A 25212-nucleotide genomic window follows, 5' to 3' on the forward strand; every position below is an offset into this window, starting at 1 on the left:
CCAATTGCTTGTTCCGGAAATGAGAGCTGGGTCCATTCTGAAAGTGCCGTTCCCTCTTGAGGCAAGCAGTGTGTACAGCCAGCCAGCCCTCCCCTCTCTCTGGTTTAAGTTTTATCCTATTAATAGAGCTGTAGCAGACAGAATCCATGTGGCTGCTCAGTCACGCTGCATTGAAATAGCACTCACCCAGTTCTCCCCCTTTAGGCTTAATATCCATCATGTTACACAAGAGCTGAAAGCTGTGGCCCAGTTTCTACCTCTAGCCTCCCCTGCTGCTGCTGCTGCCGCCACCACCACCACCACCACCACATCCACCACATCCATCTCATCAGACATGTCATTTTTTGCATTTATATTATTTATTACTAAAATGACACCTCCTTGCAGTGAAAACACATACATTTCATTGAGTAGCAGCATGCAGCTTTATTGTTTTCCACTACTTTTTATTTTTAATATCAAGCTGTTACTGATGCAAAGCATGGTGGTTGGGGAACTGTTTGCTTTATATTGCAAAATCTACACTAATAATTGATTATAACAATTGATAATGATACAGGGAATCATGCTGTTTTTCAGAGGCCTCCCAGAATACCAAAAATTTCCTGATTCTGCCATTTGGCTTATATAAGGCCAAAACACCTTAGAGAAACTTTGTAGAGTAGTGTTTAGTAGATTCAGAAATAAAGTAAAATGAAAGCATAACTCAGGCTTGTTTGTTTAAAGCACTCTAACCCCAATCTTCAGTTGGAAAAAAGTATCCCAGAGTGGTTTAGAGTTATCACGGCCCTCAAGCTTACTGTCTAAAAGACAAAACACAAGAGGAAAAGGAATTGGTCAGGAGGAGGAGCAAAGCAAACTTAGGCACTAGTTATTCATTACAGAGTTCTTATAATGACCAGTTGGAATGAAAAGCATTCACGATAAGAAGGTTCCAAATTTGGTACAGTCTAAGGTGAGCAGCTGGAATGGCCTTGAATTCCCATCTCCCCTCTACTGCTGCCTGATTTGCTATAGCTAGTGGGAAAGAGCATGTGCTTTACATGTAGTATGGGTGGGGAACCACCGTTATCTGGTGAGACGGATCAGAAAGCAGTCACGTTTAATGAGCGACTCCCAATAATTTCACCTAGTATAAGGCAGGAACAGCATACTGAAGCAACAGCCTTACACCTTGCTGAGAAATCTCCCTCGTAAAGTGATGTTTAGTGCAAGTCATCATTTATAATCTACCCACTGTGATATTTAATTTTTGGCAAAAGTTTCTTGAATAAAATGCACTGAACCTTGCAGTGGATGAACAAACACTGTTTCCCCTCCCCTCCACAGCATACAGCACTCCCTCCTGAACGTGATGGCTTGTGCATAGAGCACATGATGCTTATTGCTAAAGGCAGTGCAAGAGGCTTTGGACATATAAGACAGTAATTGGCTGATTGGCTTCATCCCTGGAGCTCTGAGGAAGCTTCGGAAGCAATATCATTACTCACAGGATACAAGGGCCTTGTGAATTTGTGGGTGGAAGGTAGATCAGGATCTGCTTACTGGTGGATCTCTGGATGATTTGGAGTAGATCTTCATGGTTTTCTGGCTCCCAGTTGCTTAACAGTAGCAACAGCTAAAATGGCTTTCCTCACCTAAAATAAGCTGCTAAAATGAATTATGCTTACCAGGAACAGACTTCTGAGGTCAAGTTTCAGTGCTGCCAATAAATTCTTAAACTTAAAATGTTTTCATTGGTGCCTGGTTCTTTAATTATAATAATTTTATTATTTATCACCTGATGCTGGTCATAGAACCATATAGAATTGTAGAGTTGGAAGGGACCCTGAGGGCCACCTGGTCCAAGCTCTTGCAATACATGAATCTTTTGCCCAGTGTGGGGGGTCAAACCCACAACTTGGAGATTAAGATTCTCATTTTACAAAGGGAGCTATCCCAGGATAGATAATAAATCCTGGGTTCTAGTAAAAAAACAAACACAGAACAAGCACAAGTGGATTTGACAAAGCCTAAAATCCATGCTTTAGAATAAAAATAATATTCTACAATGACACTGGTACTTGGGTCTGTCTCTTTCTTTTCTGGACAGCTCCCTCCCCTCCCCACTCAATATTGGCAGCAAAAAAACACACATTTGTTTCTTCTGGTGATGCCTCACAAAGTAGTTGAGAAAGCAGATGTTTTTAATTCTCAATGGATGCTAACATGATCTCCCTCCTCCCCCAAACAGCAGGCGGAAGGTGCTCTGTCCCTCAAATTTGCCTTAAATCCATTTCTCTACCTGAGCCCTGGTATTTAAGCAACTCTGATTTCCTTCAGCCTACACGCTCAGGTTTCCCTAGCATGGGAGACGTTGATACTATTCGGAAGACAAATTCTAGAAAGATGCATTAGGGTGCAGAGAGACAACCTTCTCTTCTGTGTGTGGAGATTCCCCACTTGCAGTTCTTCCATTAGGACATACCAGTAATGGGAATCAGGCCTCTCGATCTATCATAATTGAGCTGACAATGCAAAGGGTTCTCCCTGTTCTGCTTGCCTTTAAGGCTCCTTATAAACAGTCTTCTTTGTGAAAGCAATGTGATGTACAGAATTCAGAACTGGTGCATCAAATCTTCCAGGTGCCACTTCACTCCTATACAATCAGAACTGTAATGATTACCACAGTCCATTAGGAAGGTCCTGTATGCAAAGATTCTCTAAAACGAATAGTGTTAATTCATCAACTGTCAGTGGCTGCTAGCGACAATATCTGTGCTCTGTCTCCATGAATACCAGTTGCTGGAAACCAAAGGTGAGGAGACTCCTCATTTGGTTATTTGGGGTTAATTGTTTTTGCCTCCCTAGCGTTCCACCCCCAACATTTTTTGCACTTCTACAAACCTAGGGGCATAATGCCTCCGTCATGGGTGTTTTGGCTACAAAACAATGCCAATAGAACAGATTGCCTCACCATTTCACCCCTCATGGTGAGCCACTGTGGAACTCCCAATATTTTTTGTGTCTTCAGACCATAGTATGTGAAATACTTTGCATGTGTGTGAACTGGACATGCATTTGCGGAATAGCTTGCTATTTTCGTATCTAATAAAAGAGCTCCAGCTGATTTGGCTATAGTTCCTCCCTAGGGTGTGCTGCTTTTGTCAAGTTTGGGTTTTCCTGTGGAACATTGTGTCCCTCACTGGATCCCTCCCTTTACCCAAATGTTGTGATACTGCCACAACATCAAATGCCTGGGAGCCAGGCCATCTCCCCAAATTTTACATTTCACTTCTGGTTTTTGAGGCATTTGGTTCATATCTTCAGACTCTGCCTGCCTGTCCCTTTCAGTGATTTAATTTTGCTTTATTTTTGCTGAAATGCAAATGTTCTGAATTTGTTGCTGCTTTTTCAAAGGCAGAATATTACATAATCATTCGTCTTTGGGAATTAGGTTTAAACAGAGAACCAGCCCGCTATTGCAGCATTCGTAGCACTAGGTTTAGCTAGCCCTTTACCTCTCCAACGTCATCATCCTTTTCCTGCATTTTAGTTCTCTATTTGCCAGTTTAAATCTGAACTGACACACTAGGTTCAAATCAAACAGCAAAATCATTGGTGCTTTAAGGTTACTTTTGGTATTTTGACCTCATTGCTTTTGCAACAAGAAGATAAGTTTGCAATAAGCTAGCTGGCCTGTTTAGTCTTTGGGATTAATTAGGAATATATTCAAGAGGACTTTTTTTGTGCCACACTACCCCGCCCCGTCAGTGATTGCAATGTGGGGTAAGTGGATGGAAAGCAAAAGTGATAAAAGCAGAGGAGGAGATCCTCAGGCCTGGGGGACCAAATACGATCCTGCAGGGCTCTCTGTCTGGTCCTCAAGTCTCTCCCAAGTCACCACCCCACTGTCTTCCCCAGGCCACACACCTCACTGGCTCTACTGCACACCCTCCAGGAGTATTTTTGCCTGGCTGGGATGTGTCCTTGAACTCTGATAATGCTTCTTGTTTACCAGAATGGAGGATTAGAGATGTGTGTGTAGGTAGAAACTTTCCTCCTGTGCAAAGGTAACCTTTATACAGTATTAGCTGCTCAGCCTGCATTTGCCTCTGGCCCCAGCCACTGCTAGCATCTGGAATAATGCCCTGAAGGAAATGTGGCTATTGGCCTGAAATCCCTCAGCCCTGTGCTAAAGCATTCAATAACTTTTCTCAGATATTCTTGGCCTTATTCTTTTACCACCTCCTGGACTATCCTACCTTTACAAGTTTGTTGGAAGGATAAAATGGCAGGGTCAGTGGGTGGAAAGACTATGTGTGCCACCACAAGCTTGTTGAGAGGGGGGGATGACATAAATGTAATGATAATTGCGAAAGCAACAACCACAATGATGTGATAAAAGGAGAAAGGTGGTGGCAAAGTGCTCTGATGGCATTCTGAAGTTTTGCAGACTGATATTCATTAGGAGGTTCATGGTTATCTGAGGACAAAGATAGCCCTCTTGCTTGAGCTGGTGTTGCTGAGAGCCACAAAGGGGAATATTTCCCCTTTTTATCTTGGTTTTGAAATTAAAATGAGATTCTCAGCTGGTGGGAGTTGGATGTGTAGCAATTTTTAAGTTTGCTTGTAAGACAGGAGGGACCTGGTGCTTCAGAGATAAGGATTCAAGACAGGAAGCTTCTCAGCCTGGGGTGTGTGTACTTTTTCACCCCCACCCCCAAATTAGAGCAAAGTGCCTTGGTCTGTGTGCTTTTTAGATTTCCAATAACAACCATCTTAGAGAAGCCATCCAGAGTTTGGAGTGCAAGAACTCAGAAGGAGGTAATTAAAATTTTACTCAATTAGCTATTCATGGATCAATCCTGATCGGACCAAGTTCAGCAGTTTAAAAGGCTATGGTATGTTTTTTGCAGACAATTAACTGAGGTTTAGTAACTTTGCAGATTATTCTAATTTGGTGCAGAATTGAAACTGTGTTGCTGATTATATGAGGAAAAAACATAGTGTTGCATTTTTCTGTTGTTAAATAAATATTATTATTTTTTACCCACCCTTCACCTTAAGGTCCCAGGATGGGTTACAACAATAGAAAATGCAATACTGAAATCAGTTAAAAACAATGTGCTGTTTTTCTACTAGCTCCCAAAAAATAATTCAAGCAGAGATTGGGAATCTTAGGCTCAGGAGCCAGATGTGGCTCTCCAGGCTTCTATTTTGCCCTTGGCACTTTCTCCCCAGGCCACACCCCTCACTTTCCCTGTTTCTCACCCTTCCTGAATGTTTTTGCCCGGCTGGAATGTCTCAATGAACTTTGCCAAATGCATCTTACTCACCTGGAAGGAGGATAGGAAAAGATGTGTGCCTTTGGCATGAGCCTCTGATTTGGCCTGTAACTTCCCCTAAGTAGATACGTGGAATTGAAGCACTCACATATTGCTCCCCTCTTAATTCCTGCCTCTTCTTTCTCTCCTGTTGGAAATGAGAGGGCGGAGATCAAGACCTCCTCCAGAGGTCTCTGTAGACAGGTGGTCTCATACAGGAGCAAGAGGCCTTTCAGATTATTACTTTTTTTTACTGATGAGCTCAGGATAACAGTGCTCAGGTTGGCATAGTGTGCAACGACAGCTTGTGGAGGAACCCGGGCCCCCCTAGCTCAGAATTGTATGCATTGCCTGACTATGCTTCTCCAGGGTTTCAAGCAGAGGCCCGTCCCCCCTGCCCCGGTGTCCTACTTTTAGATGGTGGAAACTGAACCCAGGATATTCTGCATGCAGGTCATGTGTCATGACATGGTCTAGAACAGGCATCCCCAAACTTCGGCCCTCCAGATGTTTTGGACTACAATTCCCATCATCCCTGACCACTGTTCCTGTTAGCTAGGGATCATGGGAGTTGTAGGCTAAAACATCTGGAGGGCCGCAGTTTGGGGATGCCTGGTCTAGAACCTTTTCAAACACTCTGGCTGTGTCTTTACCTGTCCTGTCCTAATTCTTTGGGACAAGGTGAGAACAGCATCCTATACAGCTAAGGGAAGGCAGGAAATAGAGATGCAGTTGAACAGAATGGAGTTTGGGTTTGGTTTTTGCTTGAAGATTTCTCCTAGTTTCTTCTTTACTCTAAGCACATACTTGCATATATCTCAGTCTCCGTCTTTCCCCCCTTGTTCCCCTGCCCCACAAAAACTTCACCATCATCATTCCTGTTCAAACAGTTCCCACACAACATTTGCCAAAGAAAATTGCCAGAGGAAAAGGGGGCATTTTTCTGCCTTGGTACCTTTGACCTCCTTCCAAGTAGTTGCAGTGACTGGCTGTTCTCCAGCATTTGGCTGTGTTGGATAGAAGTTTGTTTGTTTGTTTGGAAGGATGGAGGGGGAACCGAACGATTAGAGACAAAGATGCACCCTCCCCCTCCCCAAACAACATAGATTATAGTTTTTGCAGCGAGACCAAAAGACTGCCAAATGAGAAGGGACTTTGCTGTTGCAACAAACTTCAATGACAAGCAAGACAGCAGTTTTCTGTTGTTATTGTAACACTGTTATTCTCTATAGCACAATACCTGCATATGGCAGGTATTGTGCTATAGTCACATATGCAAAGATAGATAAGTCCTTGCCCCAAAGAACATACAATTTATCATTTACTATTTATTTATCACCTTCCGCAGACATAGCTCAACAACCTTTTGAGAGAGAGTTACTGGCCCAAGGTCCCCCAGTGTGCATATATATATCATGACTGAGGGGGTTTGAATCAAGGTTTTCATGCCCTGGTCTGGCACACTAACCACTGTGCCGCACTGTCCATATTTTGACACTGGTCAGGATAGCAAAAAGAGGGGAGGAAGAGAGATGCTGAGGATTGAACCTGGGACTTCATTGAACCTTAACCAACAAGTTGATGGTTCTGTATTTCTGGAAGTTAAGTTAGAGAAATACATAAAATTAAGAATGGGGATCTCAAGTCTTTTAAGTGCTGGTCCTTAAGAAGTCAAAAACAGCACATTCCAGATACAAGGAGGAAGTGGCAGAAGGCTTGGGGTAACCGAAAGTTATGCAGAAGTTCAACAAAATAAGGGGGAGACACACCCCAAGCATCCCAATGAGTCCTGAGCCTGCTCAATGGCCCTAAACTATTGACTGACAGGGAAAGGAACTGTAGGGGAAGGGGGATAGAGTATTTTGAAAACTGGGCAGGGGGTGGAATATACTGGAAAAGAGCATGAATGAACAGTTGCACTCCACACTGCCAAATGGATTGTAGCTCAGTGATGGAACATCTACTTTGCATGCAAAAGTTCCCAGATTCAAACCCCAGTTATCTCCAGGTAGGACTGGGAAAAACTCATTTCTCATTTATGTTAAGTTTTGCTGATGCTGGCTCCCAGCTGCCCATCTATCCCAGAATGAGCTGTGTGTTTATCATGCTGTTGTGAGCAATGATGCTATCGGATCTGAGTGGGGTGGGTGGTTTAATTCCCGCAAATCCTCTCCGGAATTATTTAGCTTGGTCAATCCTGTGGGTGTCTGGGAGTAACATCAAGGAGAAAAGCTGTTTATGTCTGGCAAGCAGCTTCTCGGAACTGTAAACCGAATCTGACTTCTGCTTAATATACAGATAGAGCAACACACCAAAGTTCCAAAGTTGTGGTTTTCCCATTGTGAAGATGTGTCTGAAGCATAAGAGAAACCAAAGTTAAAATTATAATCCTTGCACAATTTTGTTTAAAGGTGGCAACTGGAGAAGATCATGTTTATTTATTTGTACACAGTAAGCTTACTTGTTAGGCACAAACATGGGTAGCAGTTTGGTTCTCTGATGCCAGTTTCAGAAAACCAGCTTCTTTTGAGCAGAGATTTCGAACATAGTGCAGTGGGTGTGGGTGTGTACGGCCCATTCCATGCCTGTGCTTCATTTGCCCCCCTTTTTAGAAGGTGCCCCAAAGGTGTGTTTACCTATGTTTGGAAAACCTTTGAGGAAAATAACTTGGGGGGGGGGGATTAATTCCGAATAGCAGAATCAGGGGTAAATAGTAAGCCACCTACACCCCAATTTTAAGAATTGCTGAGGGGGGAGCAGCCCTCAGCAATGTTCAAGTGGTCCATGGTGGTGGTGGTGGTGAGTTTGGGAGCCACTGTATTAGAGACTGTTTTCCTTCACACAGACATACAGCATGTAGATCAAAAATTGAGTTGTTGCCCTTTGGAGTGACAGCCAGAAATTTAAAGGGTGCAATAGCAGTGCATTGTGAGTTTCTTCCTATTGTGCATTGATTAAAGGTACAGTAATTCTGTCAGAAACAAAGGTCTCAGTCCTAACTAACACACAGCAGTCTTAGCAGGCTGTAAAATAGCCCCAGTTTGGGGATAAATATATTAACCATGGCCTTGAAGAAAGCTTAGTCAACACCCAGCATACTGCAGGCTGCTGCCATGTGATCTGTTTCACAGGTGAACTTTTTTAGGCCTTAAAATAAAATTCAGCAGATGGAGGAGCATGCAAGCTATTAATGGTTCTTTAAAAATGACAATGAAGTCACCATTAATGAAATAAATATTATTATTAGTTTATTTCTGAGTTTTGCTTTCTCCTCTGAGTTTGCCATGACTCAGCTTCTTATACTGTTGCTTCATTTCTGGGACTGGTTCAGACAACCTTTGAAAGATCTGGTCTTGCCCTAAATGAAATCTCTGTTGGGAGGCAGTATGCCTCTGAATACCAGTTGCTGGGAATCTCATTTCATGAGTTGTGATTGCACTGTATTCTGCAGCCCCGCAGAGGAACAACTGGCTCTCTTCTCCCAGAACTGCCCACCACTAGGTTTGTCGACTTCATCTGAAAGGTTCAGGCCTTTAAACTACTAGGCAGTGGGCAGAAATTCATAAGCTGAACTCATTGCTTGCTATACCTTCTCAAACGTGTCTGTTGATTTTTTGACACAGATAGCACCACAGGAGTGTGCCAGAAAATGTAAAGTTCTAGATTTTTCTGAGGAATTATCAAGCTTTCTAGAAACAGAACAAGTTTCCAGGACACACACACACACACACACAGAGAGAGAGAGAGAGAGAGAGAGAGAGAGAGAGAGAGAGAGAGAAGCCATTTTGTGTTCTAGTAAGTATTGTCAACACTGAATGGCAGCAGCTCCCTAGGGTTTCAAGATAGTAAACTCTCCCAGCCCTACCTGGTAATGTCTTGAGATCGAAAGTTTTGAATGCAAAGCAGATGCTCTACCACTGAGCTTTGGTCTGTCCTACAAATGCCAGGCTGTTGATTCTTGTAGCTTAGCATTGTTGGCTTACCTTCTATATGATCCCTTTAATTGATGGCAACGCTGCTGGTAATGTGTTCTGCAATTCAAGCAGTGGTATAGGAGTAAAGACTTGAGGGCAGATGCCCCTTTAAACTTTTATCATTACACAATTCTATGCACTGCTTCTCTGTTTCCTTCTTGATCTTAGAACTTGACTATACTGTACTGAAGTTTCCTAGTCTTTTTAGTCTCCCCCAAGCTGTTTCCCGAACTTTCCCCCCTCCAGATTTCAGGCGGAGAAAGACGGGCCACAACTGTGTGTGGTATTCTTAGCCCACTGGCTCACTTCAAGGAACATTTGGCTATTTTTTGCAAAGCCGTGTTTCAAACCCCATTCCCCTCCGAAGGTCCCCCAGATTGCGGCTTGCACGACATTTCCCCATGGGTCCATTGTGGGGCGACAAAGTGGCAGCCAGAAGACAACATTGGAGAGAGCAGGACCTGGAAAGCAAATAGGCATCTCAAAATGACAGAGTGAAATATTTCCACTTGGGAAACACGAGACAGAGATGCCTTTGCTCCAGGAGTCTGGATCCCTGCCACCTGAGCCACAAAACCAAGTTTAAAAAATAAAATAAAACACTCCTAGACTGAAGTTAAGCATTACCTATAATGGATTGTTTAGACAGAGGTAGCTTTTTCTTTCTTTAAATATATACAGTCAGAATGCAGTTAAATCTTCCTTCTGCAATGCTTCTGGGCTTAAACCGAGCCATCTTGTTTATGCCTGACAGTCTGTACCAGACTAAATATTTTTTAAAGCAGCCCACAGAATATATATCCCCATACACATTTGTTAGAGTAAGTCTCAGCTTCTTACACACAGATACTTCATAATATGCCTAAATTCTGGCTATTTCCAGACAAGCCAAGAAGATAGAACTTAAGTGGGTTTATTATTTTATATAATTTTGCTTGTGTATTTGTTGCTTTGTATCTGGCAGCCATCAAAGTTCATTTGACTTAGGACAGGGTATTTTCAGTACCGTAATAGTACCAAGGACAGGGATTGCCCTGCCTATGTTGTTGGACTCCCATCTCCCTTCAGTGCCAGCTAGCATGGCCAATGATAGAGAACGTCACTAGGTTGGGGAAGGTTACATTAAAGTTCTACTCCCCACACAGCCACTGATTTGCATCCATGATGTGCAATACAGTTACCAACATAATGCAGGTGAAGGGAACTTTTGGCCCTCAAGATGTTACCAAACTACAACAGCATGACCAATGGTCAGGGAAGATGGGAGTTAAGCAACATCTGGAGGGCCAAAGGTTCTCCTCACCTGACATAAGAATGAAAAATCTGTGGCCCTCCAGATGTTGCTGGACTACAACTCCCATCATCCCTGACCATTGCCCATGCTTGCTGGGGCTGATCGAAGTTGGATTCCAACAGCTTATAGAATATATTTCCAGGAAGTTCAGCTGATTATTATTAGATTTTCCACTATACAGATGAAGATCAAGGACAACAAAGACATTAAAACTTCTAGAAACTGCAATTAAAATAGAGGCCATGATGAGTTTTAAATTGTATAAATTATAAATGAGTTTGCTAATATTATTCTATTATGTGCATTGTTGCATTCTTCTGTTAATACTTTGTAATGACTGGTGTTTTGAGTCTGGTAAGTTGTGTTCATACGTGTTTGTACCTTACACCCAATTTGCAGAAGCTAGTGGCTAATGCAAATATCTGTCTATCCATCTCTCTATATCTGGAGGGTTCAGTCTCCCCACCCTCGACATAATGCATTGAATTTAGAAGAAAGACTTCTGCTGCTTTTATTTCCCATAGAGCCCTCTTAACACCAGCACACTTTGACGCCTCTTTTCCTTTTAGCTTCTCATTTTATGAGCTGTGCTTGCATTTGACGGCACCCTGATCGTTGCCATTTTATAGTGCCACCTAAGTTTCAGTAACTCTTCTTAGGTCACTATGTGAATCAGCGTGCTAGTCGGAAGTGTCTCCTCTGCCTTGTCATCTACTCTGCCAGGCAACAGGGCCAGCAATTCCACAAAGCAGTGTGAACTGCTTCTGGAAGTGTGTGGCTTTGTGTGGCCTTCTCTAGTCTTCAGTCTTCCCTTTCCAGGTATCATTAACACAATGAGTTTTGGTTCAGGTAGTCATCAGCAGGGTCAAGGTTTGTTGCTCCATAAGTTTGTTGGTTAGTAGAAGCAACTCCTGGACTCCATATCTACCAGCAAAGGTTCACAAGTGAAAGAAATAACATTAAGAATGGTCTCCAACCACTGTCAGTACTGGTCTTGTATGCACTTCCAGATAAGAACATTGGAAGTTGCCTTATACCAGGTCAGAATATATGTCAGTCTAAACCAGAGTATTATGGTCTACTCTGACTGGTAGTAGTTCTTTAGGGCAGCCACCCCTTACTTGCTGACTAGGGTTGATGGGAGTTGGGGATATTCCCTGGAAGGAGAGGAAACATGAAGAGAATTGTTCCTTGTTTTGTACAGATCAGAAACATGTCTGTCAGCAATTTGGTAGCTTGTGGAGAGCGAAACATGACCTGGGGCTGACAAGTTCTGTAGTCCCACCTTTTAGCACATTGTTCTGGGGGTGCCCTTTCTTCATTTTAATAGCCAGCGAGGTGCAAATGGTGCATGTGCTTTGACAAGGACCTGGGAGATTTGGGTTCAAATACTCTGCCATGAAGTGTTTGCCAGTCAGGAACACTCTCCACCCAACCTACCCCACAGGACCCTTGTGAGAATAAAATAGGGGAAAGAATCATGTGTGCCATGATAAATAAATGTCCATTGGTACACAAGAAAAAATGAATCTTTGCGGCTGGGAATTCTGACCGACTGAGATGCATTAATTCAATACATTTACAGGGGCTGCAGAAATAATATCTCTCTTTTCTCAAAGAATAATTCCTATGCCCCTAAACCAGGAGTGGGGAACCTCAAGCCCTGGGGCCAAAGGCTCTTTCTGGGCCTCAGGACTCTCTCCAGGCCACATCCTACTTTATATGCTCCTGAGTGTTTCTGTCTATCTGAGGTGTCCTGGGCTGGTAATGCCTCTTGTTTGTCTGAATGGAGGATAGAGGTGTGTGTAGAAACTGCCCTACTGTGTAAGAGGTAAAACTTGCTTTTGTTGTTTTGTCCTCTTTTGCATCTGGCTCCACCCATCACTGTTTTGTGGATTCCCCTTCTCTCTCTCTCTCTCTCTCTCTCTCTCTCTCTCTCTCTCTCTCTCTCTCTCTCTCTCTCTCTCTCTCTCATATACACCAAGTCTCTGTGTCCCTCAATTACCTTTTCTGCACTGCACAATCAAGCTGTGTCCCTGGCCTTGTCTTGCACAATACCTGTTTACTCAGGAAGAAAATCAGTTAGCGTCTCCGGGGTTCCTTTGACTCTCTCAAGAAATCTAGCTTTGAGGTTTCTGGAAACCAGTATCAGACCGGCATTGGGTCTTGTGGTTTTTTTTCGCTCTCTCTCTCTCTCTGAGAAATCTGCTTCATTTTGTTTAACAAACAGCTATCAAGTAGTTGCCAAGACAGGAAGCTCCACCCTTACTCATGGTTAGAACGGATCTTGTCTCTCTGCGCAAACTATGAAAAGATAAAAGGAGGGGGAAGGGGACTACCACCTACGGCATTATAATTGCATGAGTCTAATTACTTTTGTAAGTTGTTTGTACACGTTCTTGTGCATGTTCGGCAGTGCTCTCATCTTCAAGTAATCCAAAAATGATTATTCAGGTCTCCTGAGTGTGTTTTGAAAATATTTGGGAATTATTTTGATTTATATTTAGGGGCATTTTAATATAAGGATGTAGAACGTAACCAGTTCCTGGTTGCTGGATCAGGCCAAAGGCCCACCTTCTCCCACATCCTGTTCTTGCAGTAACCAACCTGACACTTATGGGAAGCCTGCAAGTAGGGCCTCAGCACAACAGAACTCTTCCCCATTTGCAATTCTGGACAACTGGTATTCAGAGGCATACTGTCTCCAGGCATATGGTCTCCAGCAGTAGAGATACAACACAGTCATTGTGGGTATTGGGTAGTAGCCACTGATTTCCTTATCCACCGTGAATCTGCCTAATTACCTTGGTGGCCATCATTATTTCTTGTAGGCACCATCATTGCTTCTTTTGTATTCTGTGGTGTTGCATATCAAGCTCAACCCCAATGCATTTGTTATCAAGTGACATTTTCATTTATTTTCATGACATCTCCAGGAATTATAAGGGCTGGATATTTGCAAGAGTTAGTAGAATAGGAGGTGGAGTAGTGGTGGGGAAGCACCTCTCATATACCGATGACAGGCAGAGCCAACTAATTCTAGTTGTGACCCCCATCCTTTCCCCTGAAAAGGCAACATTGAGACTAAGAAAGAAGAAGGTGACAGCCAGTGCCATCCCCATAGACTGGTTGTAAGTTAAAAGACAGACAGGTAGCAGCTGGGGGGCGGGATGCACCCTAAGATTGGTGGGGTAGCTCCATTCACCTTCATTGCCCAGTACCCAGACTCAAGTCCAATATCTGTGTAAAGACTGGGTGGGAAATATATGGGGTGTGTGTGCTCTGCTCTTTTCTTTAACAGCCTGGTTGCTATGGAAAAATTGAGCCAAGGAGACCTCATGCATATAGGTCCCTTGCACCTGCTCCCAGTTCGTCAGATGTTTTCAAAGCCACAAGTGTAGCCTCCCTCCCTCCCACCGCACACTTTTCTGCCAGCTTGCAAGAGTCACTTTCACACTGGGGAGTCTATATTCTCAGCCAGACATCAACTACAGAAACTGTGATTAGTGTGAATGCTTGCAGAGTAATTACTTTATGCTTCCATGGATTGGAAACCACTCTGGAGCCACAAGAGGATATACCACCCTTGGAATGGTGCCAGTTAGAAATGGAGCCTTACCTATCTAGCATCTCATAGGTCTGTGCATATTTATTCATCACCTTTTGGGCTGTTTCACCAATATGGGAAGGAGAGGTATTACCTGGAAACTGAGAGGGAGGGAAAGTCAGAAGGTCTTTGAACAGCTATAACTTTCTCACCTGGGAAAGAACCCCTCTAATGTCCCAGAGGAACTTCGGTAAGTTAAAACACAGAAAGGTTGTTCTTTGTAGACAGGCAGGAATATTGTTGTGACATTAGCAACAATAGAGCTATTGCATTCATATACCCACAACCCTTTGAATGATTGGGAAATCGTTGGAGTAAGGAAGCAGGACAATGAGGCAAGGGTTTGTATAAGAGACTTCAGTTTGATGCCTAAGGGCATTCCTTATGGTCATTGAGAAATGATGGAATCACAATATATTCACCTGAATTGGGGGGGGGGGGAATATTGGGTATGGGCATAGTTCTGGGTCAAAAAAGCTGAATTGCAGCATTAGAGGATGATCCAGTGGGTCATCCAGCACACCTGTTGACCTTAAAGCAGCTCAGGTAGCCACAAAGTTTGTTGCAGCTTGCTGGGAACTGCAGGAAGTTTAATTAAATGCCCAACAGAAATTTTCAGCTTCACAAAATAATGGGATAATTCCCATGAGAACAGGCCACATTAGCTGGAAACTTTCCCCAGTTTTCTTGTGCGGTTTGGGGCTTCAAGGAAACCACAAACAGAAACCATCTTCTTGGCCTTAGTAGTGTTTTCATTGAGCTTCTTTTCCGTGTGTGCATGTGTGTGAATCAACTAGTACAGGAAATGCTCCCAGTTCTGGAGTGTCTATAGACATCCAGCTCAAAAACAAGCTGAAATTGTTCTAAATTAGTTTAGAGATGAGCTGCTTTGTTCAAGTGCCAGAATGCTTTCACACAAGGAAGCTGCCACACAGGCAAAAACTTCACACAAACTAGCATCCCTTTCACAGTGTTGTTAGTATATTCATTTTGCTAGTAATCATGCAGCATTTGTCCCAAGGAATCCCAAGGGAAACAACCCACAGCGGTATATAAAATAGGTTCCCAAAGTTCACCATGGTTATAGATGAAAGGAGTGGGAAAGTAGGAGTAAGAATTTCTGCAGGAAAATACCATTCCACAAGATGATGTGAAAATTAGTTCAGGAATAGGGTAGAATTTACTTGCAATAGACCCAGAGTTTGGCTGCATTTGTATTTCTGTACAGATTGTTTAGGCTGATTTGTTAAATGCAAGCCTCTTGGTATGTGAACATGTCATAGTTTGATGCTTGGGCATTTGGGAATTTCAGGAGATAGCTATAACACTGCCGAATGCCTTAAGCTTGAAAAGTCACTTCTGCTGGGTGCTGAAATTTTTGCTGGTGCATTCATCTGAAAAGAAACTAGCAGGTGCTCATGCCAGCTCTGTTATCACTTAGCCTGCTGCTTTTATTATTATTGCTTGGCCTGAAGGAGGAGGGCTGTTCTGAGAAGCAGAGGGTGAGAAATCTATTCCCACCAACCTCGCTCAGCTTTGCTACTGCAGTGCTGTGCTGTGCCGAGCTAGCAAATTTGGCCAGACATATCAAGCATGATCCTATTTGGCCAGTGCCAAAATTAGTCTGATTAATGGGGAATGACCTTCAGATGGATGGGACCAAAATTTCAAGAAGCACCTTTTGGAATCATAGCTGAAATATCTGGCTTCCAGCTTGTTTCTTTCTCAAAATGCATTGGCTGGGATCCAAAAAGCTACTTCCCGTGCACTCAAAGGCTTAGGCATGCTCAGTGGGTTGTTGATTTCTCACACTCACACACACAAACACACTGAGCTGCCTGAACACCCAATTTCTACAGATTGCTTTTGATAGTGTTCTCGGTTTCAGAAGAAGTCTGGCATGTGGCAAAATGGGGCTTCTATTCTTGAAACGCAAGTCCAAAACAAACCCCCTTGAGCATACGGTGCAGCATGTTTCTTTGGAACTCAGACAAGCACATTTAACACAGGACGGGACTGTGTAGCTGGCCCTGCAGTAAACTCTTCCCAGGTCATTGCAGTGCTTTAGGATGTACTGTAAAGGGCTTTCATTGCGGCAACTTTGCAGCCATGCTGAACTCTGGCATTGTCCTTTGGAAATATGGAGAATGCACTTGTCCGTTGGCTTTGATAATGTGATTGACAGGGAAATGCATCTGGTGAAAGGGGCTCTAGTCCACAAATGCTTTGTGCCATCACAGATTTGCTAGCCATTATGATGCAGTGAGTAAAGCATTAGTCAAAACTATTTTGATGACCAAGGTCAAGGTTGCAATCTCTTGATGTCAGATTCTTCCACAACCATGAAAGAAAAGCTGAACAGAAGTTGCTGTTATTATCTTCCAATCTTCTCCTTTACTCCCTAATCCTGATATGAATAGATATGCTTGGTTGCTGTCCAGGACAGCACAGAAATAATTGACCAGGCTGACTCATTCACTGTCATTCTAGACCACCATTCACAGGAGTGTGCAGACAATGCGGATGCATCACTCAAGAAAGCTTGGTTTTGCAAACCAAAACTGTCAAGAGTGGAGATTTGTTGATGCAGTCCATGTTGACCACTGGACAGTTTTCAGCCTCACAAGACTAGACTTATGGTGGTAGCTTTTGCAATACAAACCTAGATTACTGTCGCCACAATGGAATGTCTAAGCACTTTTTTTAAACAATGAATTTATTATTATCATTAATTTTATTTCTATATTGCTTTATACTCATGTGGTTTGTAACACATTAAAATATCAAATCAAATAATCTAGAATACAACAAATTTTAAACTTCAAGAAAACATTTCAGATCCTTCTCTAAGCAACATTTTGCTTTCCCCATATTTATTTATTTATTTGCTTAATTTATATACCTGCCCCATAGCAGAAATACTCTAGAAAGGCAGTGTGGTGTAGTGGTTAGAGTGTCTGACTAGAAACTGGGAGATCAGGTTCAAATCCCCACTCAGTCATGAAGCTCGCTGGGCAACCTTGGGTTGTTGTAGGGATTAACTGATTTTTTTTGGGGGGGGGTGAACCATGTACTCCTTAGAGGAAAAGGTAGGATATAAATGCAGTAAATAAGCCCTTCTGTTTACCTGCGTAAGAAAGCTAGGGGGGCCAGCCAGATGGAGAAGTCAGTTGCCAGCCTGGCATCCAGAGATCTCCATATAGTTGCAATTGGACCCTCTTCAGTTGCAGAACACTCATGACACCTGGGAATATTCTAACACTGTGTCCACCCAGACGGATGCTCTTATAACGTAGTATTGACAGACAGGTCTATTTCCTTCTTTTCTGCCTTGAACAGAGTGATGGTAGAAAAGCAAGGAACTGAGTTTGTGTTTTGTAAGATAATATATTTATCATTCTCCCCACTCCATCCCCCTTTCAGCAAATCTATTTAGGTTGCCTCACTTTGTACAAGCTATTTCTTACAGCTGTGTGCTTTTAAAACCTAGCTCAGCTCCCCCCCCCCCCCCCCCGCACACACTCACTAACCATCCCAATTGATTGTCTCAAGTCTGCACAAAATACTCTTTCTGGAAATGAGGAGAGTGTGGAGGGGGAAAGTGAGGGGGGGGAGAATGGGCAAGAAAGAAACACATCTCTGTACTGAGTTGAAGCACCTGCTGTGTCCGCCTCTCATTCCAGGTCCCCTCCCAGCCTAACTTCACAGCCCCAGTGGACAGGGCTGGGATCTGTCAGTGCTTGCCAAATATCATTCAGATGCTGTCACTGTTTCTTGCACAGGCAGAAACTGCAAAAGCAGAAGGAAGTTTTCTCCCCCTTCACCAATATTATTACTCCAATCATGCTGACTTCTCCACAGATTCAGAAAGTTCCCTTGCCACTCTTGAGACAGCCCAAACACAAATCCATTTTTTTTAAAAAAAAAGAAATAAAGTTTTGAAAAGGATGGACTTTGCAAATCCTACCACATTTGGCAATTGGCATGCCAGCAGCGGGGAGGGTTAGGGTTAACTCCACACAGGGTTACCGCTTTGTGTGCTCATATTGGGAGCTATCCTGGCACACACCTGTGGGGCTCTGGGTGGCTCATCATTATTAGCATAGGTCTCTTCGTCTCCAAGTTCAGTCATATCCCTTCATGAGAAGAAACTGCATGGTCTTGAAATGAAATTGACACTTCCCTCCCTGCCTTGAAGGGTAGGGGGAGAGAGCAATTACTATGAGGTCATTCAACCCACCCTCTCCTACCTAGTGATCTTGTTTATACTGGCTGGCTTTCGGGCTTTTTCCAGAGCCCCAGTTCAACCAGTAGGTACCAATCTGTTTGGCAAGCCACATTGGGGCCCTCGGAATTTATCTTCTGGTGTCTCTGGAGAGGAAAGGGTTCCAGGCGGCCAAAAGGGCTTGCTTATGCTTGCGGGTGATTTATAGGCCGAGCAGAGCAACTTGTGGAAAAGGCAAAGCAGATCTTGGCAACAGGCCACTAGAATCTGCCTGCAGCTGCGGCGCAGTGAAGTCATCAGCATAACAACCACTGCAAACAGAATAACAAAGTCTGCCCTGTTCTCATCTAAAATAATCTTTCCAATTCAAAGCCACAGCTTTAAAAACTTACCTTTCTGCATACAATTAGGAAACAAGGTAGCAGGCAAATTTGATTTGGGGCAAGTAGGGAAAAGACAGGTAGTGTTGAATGCTTTGATTTTATAGGCTTGCTTTGTTAAGAATATATTTTTAAAATGGTTTGTCTTTTAACATATACTAGAAATTTTGTTTCTCACCTCTAGCTTTTTTAAAAAGCAGTTCTAAAGTTTGGAGAACTACATAGGTCAGTCACAGAGCTTTGGGGAAACCATTCAATTTTCTGTCCAGTGGTATTCAAATCCCTTCTCCAGGAAACATAGCTAGAAATTAATTTTAAAGTGTTTCCCCAAATCTGGGTGGACATGAATCATTTATAGAAGTTGAAAACACCCAGGATGGTAAAAAAAAATCTGTTGAAAGACTTGTATGTGTTCCATTATAGAACACTAACCATGGCTTAATGTATGTAGATACACCTCTGTGAGCTAGAACACATGCCCTCAGTTGTTCTGTGACATTTTTGTTGGTTCTGATAAAGGTATAACTGTAGCTTGCCTTTAGGGTGTTTTCTAATGGACTCACACAGCAATGTACAATTTTTGTGTGCTACCTATAGTTTACCTGTGACCTGGAGTCCACAAGGAAAGAATGGTCCTGGTCACAGTACCTGTAACAATGCATCCTGTGAGACAATCTTGTGAGCTCGTAGGATAGATTAGAACAGACCATAGCTGCCAAGTTATCCCTTTTTTAAAGGGATTTTCCCTTATGCTGAATAGGCTTCCTCGCGAGAAAAGGGAAAACTTGGCAGCTATGGAACAGACACTTCTTTGCTCTTCAGATAATTGTGCCCATGTGGGTGTATTCCTGTCCAACTAGTGGTGGTTTGAACTACGTTTAATGTCTAAAAATGCAATGGAAAATGACAGGAATACAAATTCAAGCCAGTAAATCTTTTCTTTCTTCTTTTCAGGTACCATCTGATCCTCCTGCCCCCAAGAAACCCAAAATAGATGACTCCTTGCAGTCTCCAATAATTGGTGACAAAGAGAAACAGTCTAGTTGGTTACGGTCCTTGTCCAATTCATCCAGCAAGGTGAGTTTTAGGGGACTGGTCATAGGTAGAGCCTGTTTTGTGTGTTGCTGTTGTTTAGTCGTGTTAGACTCTCTGTGAGCCCATGAACCAGAGCATGCCTTGGAAATTCTCACTTTCTACCCAAAGCTTCTCATTTTTTATGTCCATGGAGTTTTCTTGGCAAAATACTGGAGTGGATTGCCAGTTCCTTCTGCAGGTGGATAAATTCTCGGCTATGACCTGCCCGTCTTGGGTGGCCCTGCACGGCATAGCTCAGGGGTCCCCAGACTTTCTGCGCGGCGGGCCGGTGCCCGCCGCGCCGACCGCACGGTGGGCCGGAGGGCAGGGGAGTGCGCGCGCAGCGGGCCGGAGGGCGGGGGAGTGCGCGCCCGTGCGCATGCGCACACGCACACGGGCGGGAAAAAAATCGCCAAAAATCGCTTGTGCGCATGCGTATGGGCCTCCCCCCGACCCGGAAGTGCACCAGAAATGACCTCTTCCGGGTCGGGAGAGGCCCATACGCATGCGCACAAAGGATTTTCGGCGATTTTTTGCCGATTTTTTAGATCGTCGCTGCGCCGCGCGCCGTGAGAGCGGGCGGCGGCAGCGGGCGGCGGGAGTCGTCGCGGGCCGGATTGGAAGGCCGATTGGGCCGCATCCGGCCCGGGGGCCGTAGTTTGGGGACCCCTGGCATAGCTCATAGCTTCTTGGAGTTATTCAAGCCCCTTTGCCACAACAAGGCAGTGATCCATGAACGGGGTTTTGTGTGTAGAAAGCCTTAAATTCAATCTCCAGCTAAAAGAAAAAGTTAGCAGGTGGTTAGGAAGCCCTTTCTGCACATGAGACTATGAAGAGCCACTGTCAGTCAGCCTAGACTCTAAAGGCAGCTTCCTTCATTTCCTACATCCATAGTCCAGAAATTTGGTTTAAAAATCTGATTTAGATTTATTTTACTCTCCTTGGGGTGGTGATGAAGAAACCATATATTGAGCAGTTCCAACACAACTGTAAAGGGCAAGGGGCCCCAAAAGATTTCATCAAGGACACCATCCATTAATTAGGTGGTTTCCAAAGAAAAACACCTTTACAGTGGGCTGCATCCTGTTAGCCCTACTCAGAATAGACTCATTGAAATTAATAAGACATGATTAACCATTAATTTCAGGCAGTAGGACTTTGTTGGGTAAAACCCAATGAGTTTAAAGACAAATTCCTCTTTTGCACTTTTTATTTTGCTTCATTCATGGTCAACTTCTCTTTTGGACCCTCTCTTTTAGTTTTAGATCTACTGGTATTTAAAATGAACAACCATAGAGGAGTTACTTTTCTAGATATTTCTCTTCCAACTAGGATAAGGTTGCAGTAAGAATCTTTTGCCGCAAAAAGGTGGCTGCAGAATATATACATACATCACGTTTAAAAAAATTAGAATGATCTAATAAACTGGGAATATAGGAAGCTGTCAAGTTAGACCATTGGTACAGCTAAACACTGAACTTGAATTGTTTTCGGTTTTATGGGCAATTTAAGAGTGGAAAATTAAAACCAGCAACAGAATGAAATTTAAGACTGTACTAGACTCCTTGAGTTGCATCCAGTGCTAGTCCTACTCTGAGTAGACCCATTGAAGTTAATGGACACAACAAACAGGCCCATTAATTTCAGTGGGTTTACCCCGTGTATGACTTTGTTGCCTAGGCCTTTTCTTTTTCACATGGACTTATAACCGCAGCTTATACCAACTTGGCCTGTCTCAATCACATGTGTGTATCTCACTGTTTCCTCTTTGTTTCCTTTTTGGCTCCAGCAGAGTATTGGTTGCATGCATCCACGACAGCGGCTCTCTGCCTTCCGGCCCTGGTCCCCCGCCGTTTCAGCAAACGAAAAAGACCTCCCAAACCACATCCCTGCTTTGATCAGAGACAGGTGAGGAGGCGGAAAGAGTGGCACAATAACCTGAGTCCAGCTCATTTTAAGCCAGTTAAGGCTGTAATCCCATTGCGGAGCTTCCTTTTACAAGTGACACATAATGTCCATTCCACATTTGCAAGGGGTTGTGTCCAACTAAGTTCCTCAAGACTCTACACCCTTTGAAATTAATGGACCCAAGTTACTCCTGTCCATTAACTTCAGTGGGTTTACTCAAGAGTAGGAGTAGCATTGGATACAGCCCAAGTAATTGATTTGGTGATGTGGCAGCACTTTGCAGCCCCCTACCCATTGATATTGGGCAGGCACCTTCACTGTATTGTTTTTTGGCACTTGCTAAAACATTTTTGTTCAAGCAAGCCTACCCTAATACGTAAGTTTGAAATGTATTTTTAAAACTGAATATTTTATTTAGATTTTTTTAACGCTAACTTGTTCTTTAGCAGCTGATGTTTATTGGTACTTTTTAATGTGTATCTTATATTTTATGAGAACTGCTCAGAGCTTTCAATGATTAAATGGTATATAAATCCTATCTATCTATCTATGCACACACACAAGAAAATCCTGCTGAAGAAAGTAGGAGTGAATGCCAGAGTAAACATTCATAGTATCAGTGTCATTTACTCACAAGCAATTTATATCACACACTGGTTCAGGCCCCTTGTTAATTTGCATTTTGTAGCACAGAAAAGGCTGCTGATTTGCCCCAGTAAATGTTTACATATTGCAACTATGAGTTGTATCTAGCAGTCCTACTCAGAGTAGACTGTCTGAAGTTAATGGTCATGACTAACGTGGAACAATTAATTTCAGTGGATCTATTCTGAGCAGGACCTAGTTGGACACAACATTATTTCTTTCTGCTAGCCTCCTAGAATATGATTGTGTTAAAGGTATGGGATATTAATGGCACAAACCAGTGATAGCCAACCTGTGGCCCTCCAGATGCCGCTGTACTTTAGTTTCCACCACCCCTGGCCCATGGCTATGCTGGGTGAGGCTGATGGGAGTTGTAGCCCCAAAACATCCAAAGAGCTGCATTTTTCCTGTCCCTGGTTTACTGCACTGATGATGAGTTGTATGTAAATCAATGCATGCAGACATCTCCTGAGCCTGCAAATGTAGTGGTGTGTGTTCCATCATTGAAGGTGTTACTTCTTTTTCTCCTTTCCAACTCCCCTACAACCCCTCTGCAGTTTGTATTCATACAAAAGTTTTGAGAATGCCGTGGCCCCCAACGTGGCCCTTGCACCACCCCCGCCTCAGCCAAAGATCGTAAGCAACCCCCCATGTGCCCCAGCAGCGACACGGAGCAGTGAGCCGTTGAACAGCCCCTCCCAGCTAAGGAAAAGGAAACATGTCGCCGAAAACCCAACCATTCCTGAACCTACGCCAACCGCTGCTGTAGCCACTGTCCCTGCCGCTGTCCCTGCTGCAGAAGAAGAAAAGGAGTCGGAAGCAGAAATCGAAGTAGAGACTCGAGAAGAATGTAAGTGTGAGTTACCCCATGTTACTTCATTTCTTATTTTCCTCTAATTCTTCCCTGGTTGTTTTCCTTGGGAACATTGCCATGGGGAGGGATGGAAGGATGGGGAACTGATGCAATTCCTGCATGGCTGGGGGCTATACTAGATTGACCCATATGGGGTACCTTCCAATTCTATGATTTTATGATTCTTAAGTCTATCTTCTCCCTGTTTGCCTTAAGGAAAGGAAAGCAGCTCAGCGGTTAGAGCGCTTGCTTTGCACAGAGAGACCCCTAACTTAAACCGTGGGTAGCCATTGCCAATCAGTGTAGCTATTACCTTACTAGATAGACCAATGGTCTGATTGGGTACAAGGCCACTTCCTATGTATGTCCTTTCTGCAAGCCAGACACACAGGTGATTTTTAGCTTTCTAATGTTGTTTTTGTTGGCGGGGGAACTGCCGCCTTTGTGTTTCTTTTCCCCTCCCCAGTCACCTCCTCTCTGTCCTCACTCTCCTCTCCATCCTTCGCTTCTTCGAGCTCAGCCAAGGACATGAGCTCGCCCAGCATGCAAGCCCCGCCCACTACTAGCAACGTCTTTGAAGTCGCCAGCCACGCTGAGCCTCAGAGTGGCACCAGCGGTTTGGAGGCTGAGCTGGAGCACCTCAGGCAGGCCCTGGACAGTGGCCTGGACACGAAAGAAGCCAAAGAGAAATTCCTCCACGAAGTTGTAAAGATGAGAGTGAAGCAGGAAGAAAAACTGAATGCTGCCTTGCAGGCCAAACGCAGCCTACACCAGGTAAGGCCATATGGAAGCATCATAAGGCAAAATGTGTGGCTTGCATCCAGCTAGGTTGTACCCACCCACCTCCATCCCCACTACAAAGGCAAGTACTACAGTCGTACCTCGGGTTACGACCACCTCGGTTTGCGAACAGTTCGGGTTACGAACTGCGCAAACCCGGAAGAGTTTTCGCCGGGCGCGCGCGATCGCGCGATTTGCGCATGCGCAAAGCGCGAAAATTGCGCTTTGCGCATGCGCAAAATGGCAGCGCCCATCGCGTTCGGTTTGCGAACTATTCGGGTTACGAACTGCGATCTGGAACGGATCGCGTTCGTAACCCGAGGTATTACTGTATTGTACCACTTTAAACAGTCATGGCTTCCCCCCAAAGGATACTGGGAACTGTAGTCTATTAAGAGGGTGTGGGTTGTTATGAGACACCCTACCCCCCCCCACAGAGCTACAATTCTCAGAGTTCCCTGGGAAGAGGGGACTCCTACCAACTCTGAGCACACTTAACAAACTGTTGTTCTCATGATGCTTTAAGCCAGGCATCCCCAAACTGTGGCCCTCCAGATGTTTTGGCCTACAACTCCCATGATCCCTAGCTAACAGGACCAGTGGTCGGGCAAGATGGGAATTGTAGTCCAAAACATCTGGAGGGCCGAAGTTTGGGGGTGCCTGCTTTATTAAGCCATGACTATTAAAGTGATATAATTACAGGTAGGTAGCCGTGTTGGTCTGACGTAGTCGAAACAAAATAAAAAAAATTCCTTCCAGTAGCACCTTGGAGACCAACTAAGTTTGTCATTGGTATGAGCTTTCATGTGCATGCACACTTCTTCAGATACACTGAAACACAAGTCACCAGACCCTTATACATAGTGAGAGGGTGGTGGGAATGGGTGATTGACTGACTGATGGCTGTTGATGACTGTTGGCATTTGATGGCATACACAATGTTAGAAGATGAGCAATTAAATAGTCCTGAGATGGTATGTTTGATGTTGTTGGGGCCAGTAATGGTGTTGTCCGGGTGTATGTGGCAGCATCTGGGTTTATTGCAGGCTCTGGTACCAGTGTCCATGTTAAGTCTGGTGGTTGTATTATTGTGGGTGAGGAGTTGTTTAAGATTGGGTGGCTGTCTGTAGGCAATGAAAGGTCTTCCTCCCAGAGCTTGAGAAAGA

The 25212-nt window shown here is 43.9% G+C and overlaps 1 protein-coding gene across 4 annotated transcripts in view; it reads left to right on the forward strand.

Annotated features, from left to right (window-relative positions):
• The window catches only part of SKI (SKI proto-oncogene), a 152491-nt gene that overhangs the window by 113663 nt on the left and 13616 nt on the right, over positions 1 to 25212 (forward strand). Inside the window, exons 2-5 of one of the 4 annotated variants that reach the window (XM_035118438.3) lie at positions 19741 to 19863; positions 21650 to 21768; positions 22971 to 23269; positions 23733 to 24040. In XM_035118438.3, the coding sequence (XP_034974329.3) occupies positions 19741 to 19863; positions 21650 to 21768; positions 22971 to 23269; positions 23733 to 24040 (849 nt within the window). The remainder of the gene's footprint in view (positions 1 to 19740; positions 19864 to 21649; positions 21769 to 22970; positions 23270 to 23732; positions 24041 to 25212) is intronic. The other 3 variants (XM_035118440.3, XM_035118439.3, XM_035118441.3) reach the window with 3 other exon arrangements.

This window comes from Zootoca vivipara, chromosome 6, assembly GCF_965207765.1.
Source record: "Zootoca vivipara chromosome 6, rZooViv2.hap1.1, whole genome shotgun sequence".
NCBI lineage: Eukaryota > Metazoa > Chordata > Lepidosauria > Squamata > Lacertidae > Zootoca > Zootoca vivipara.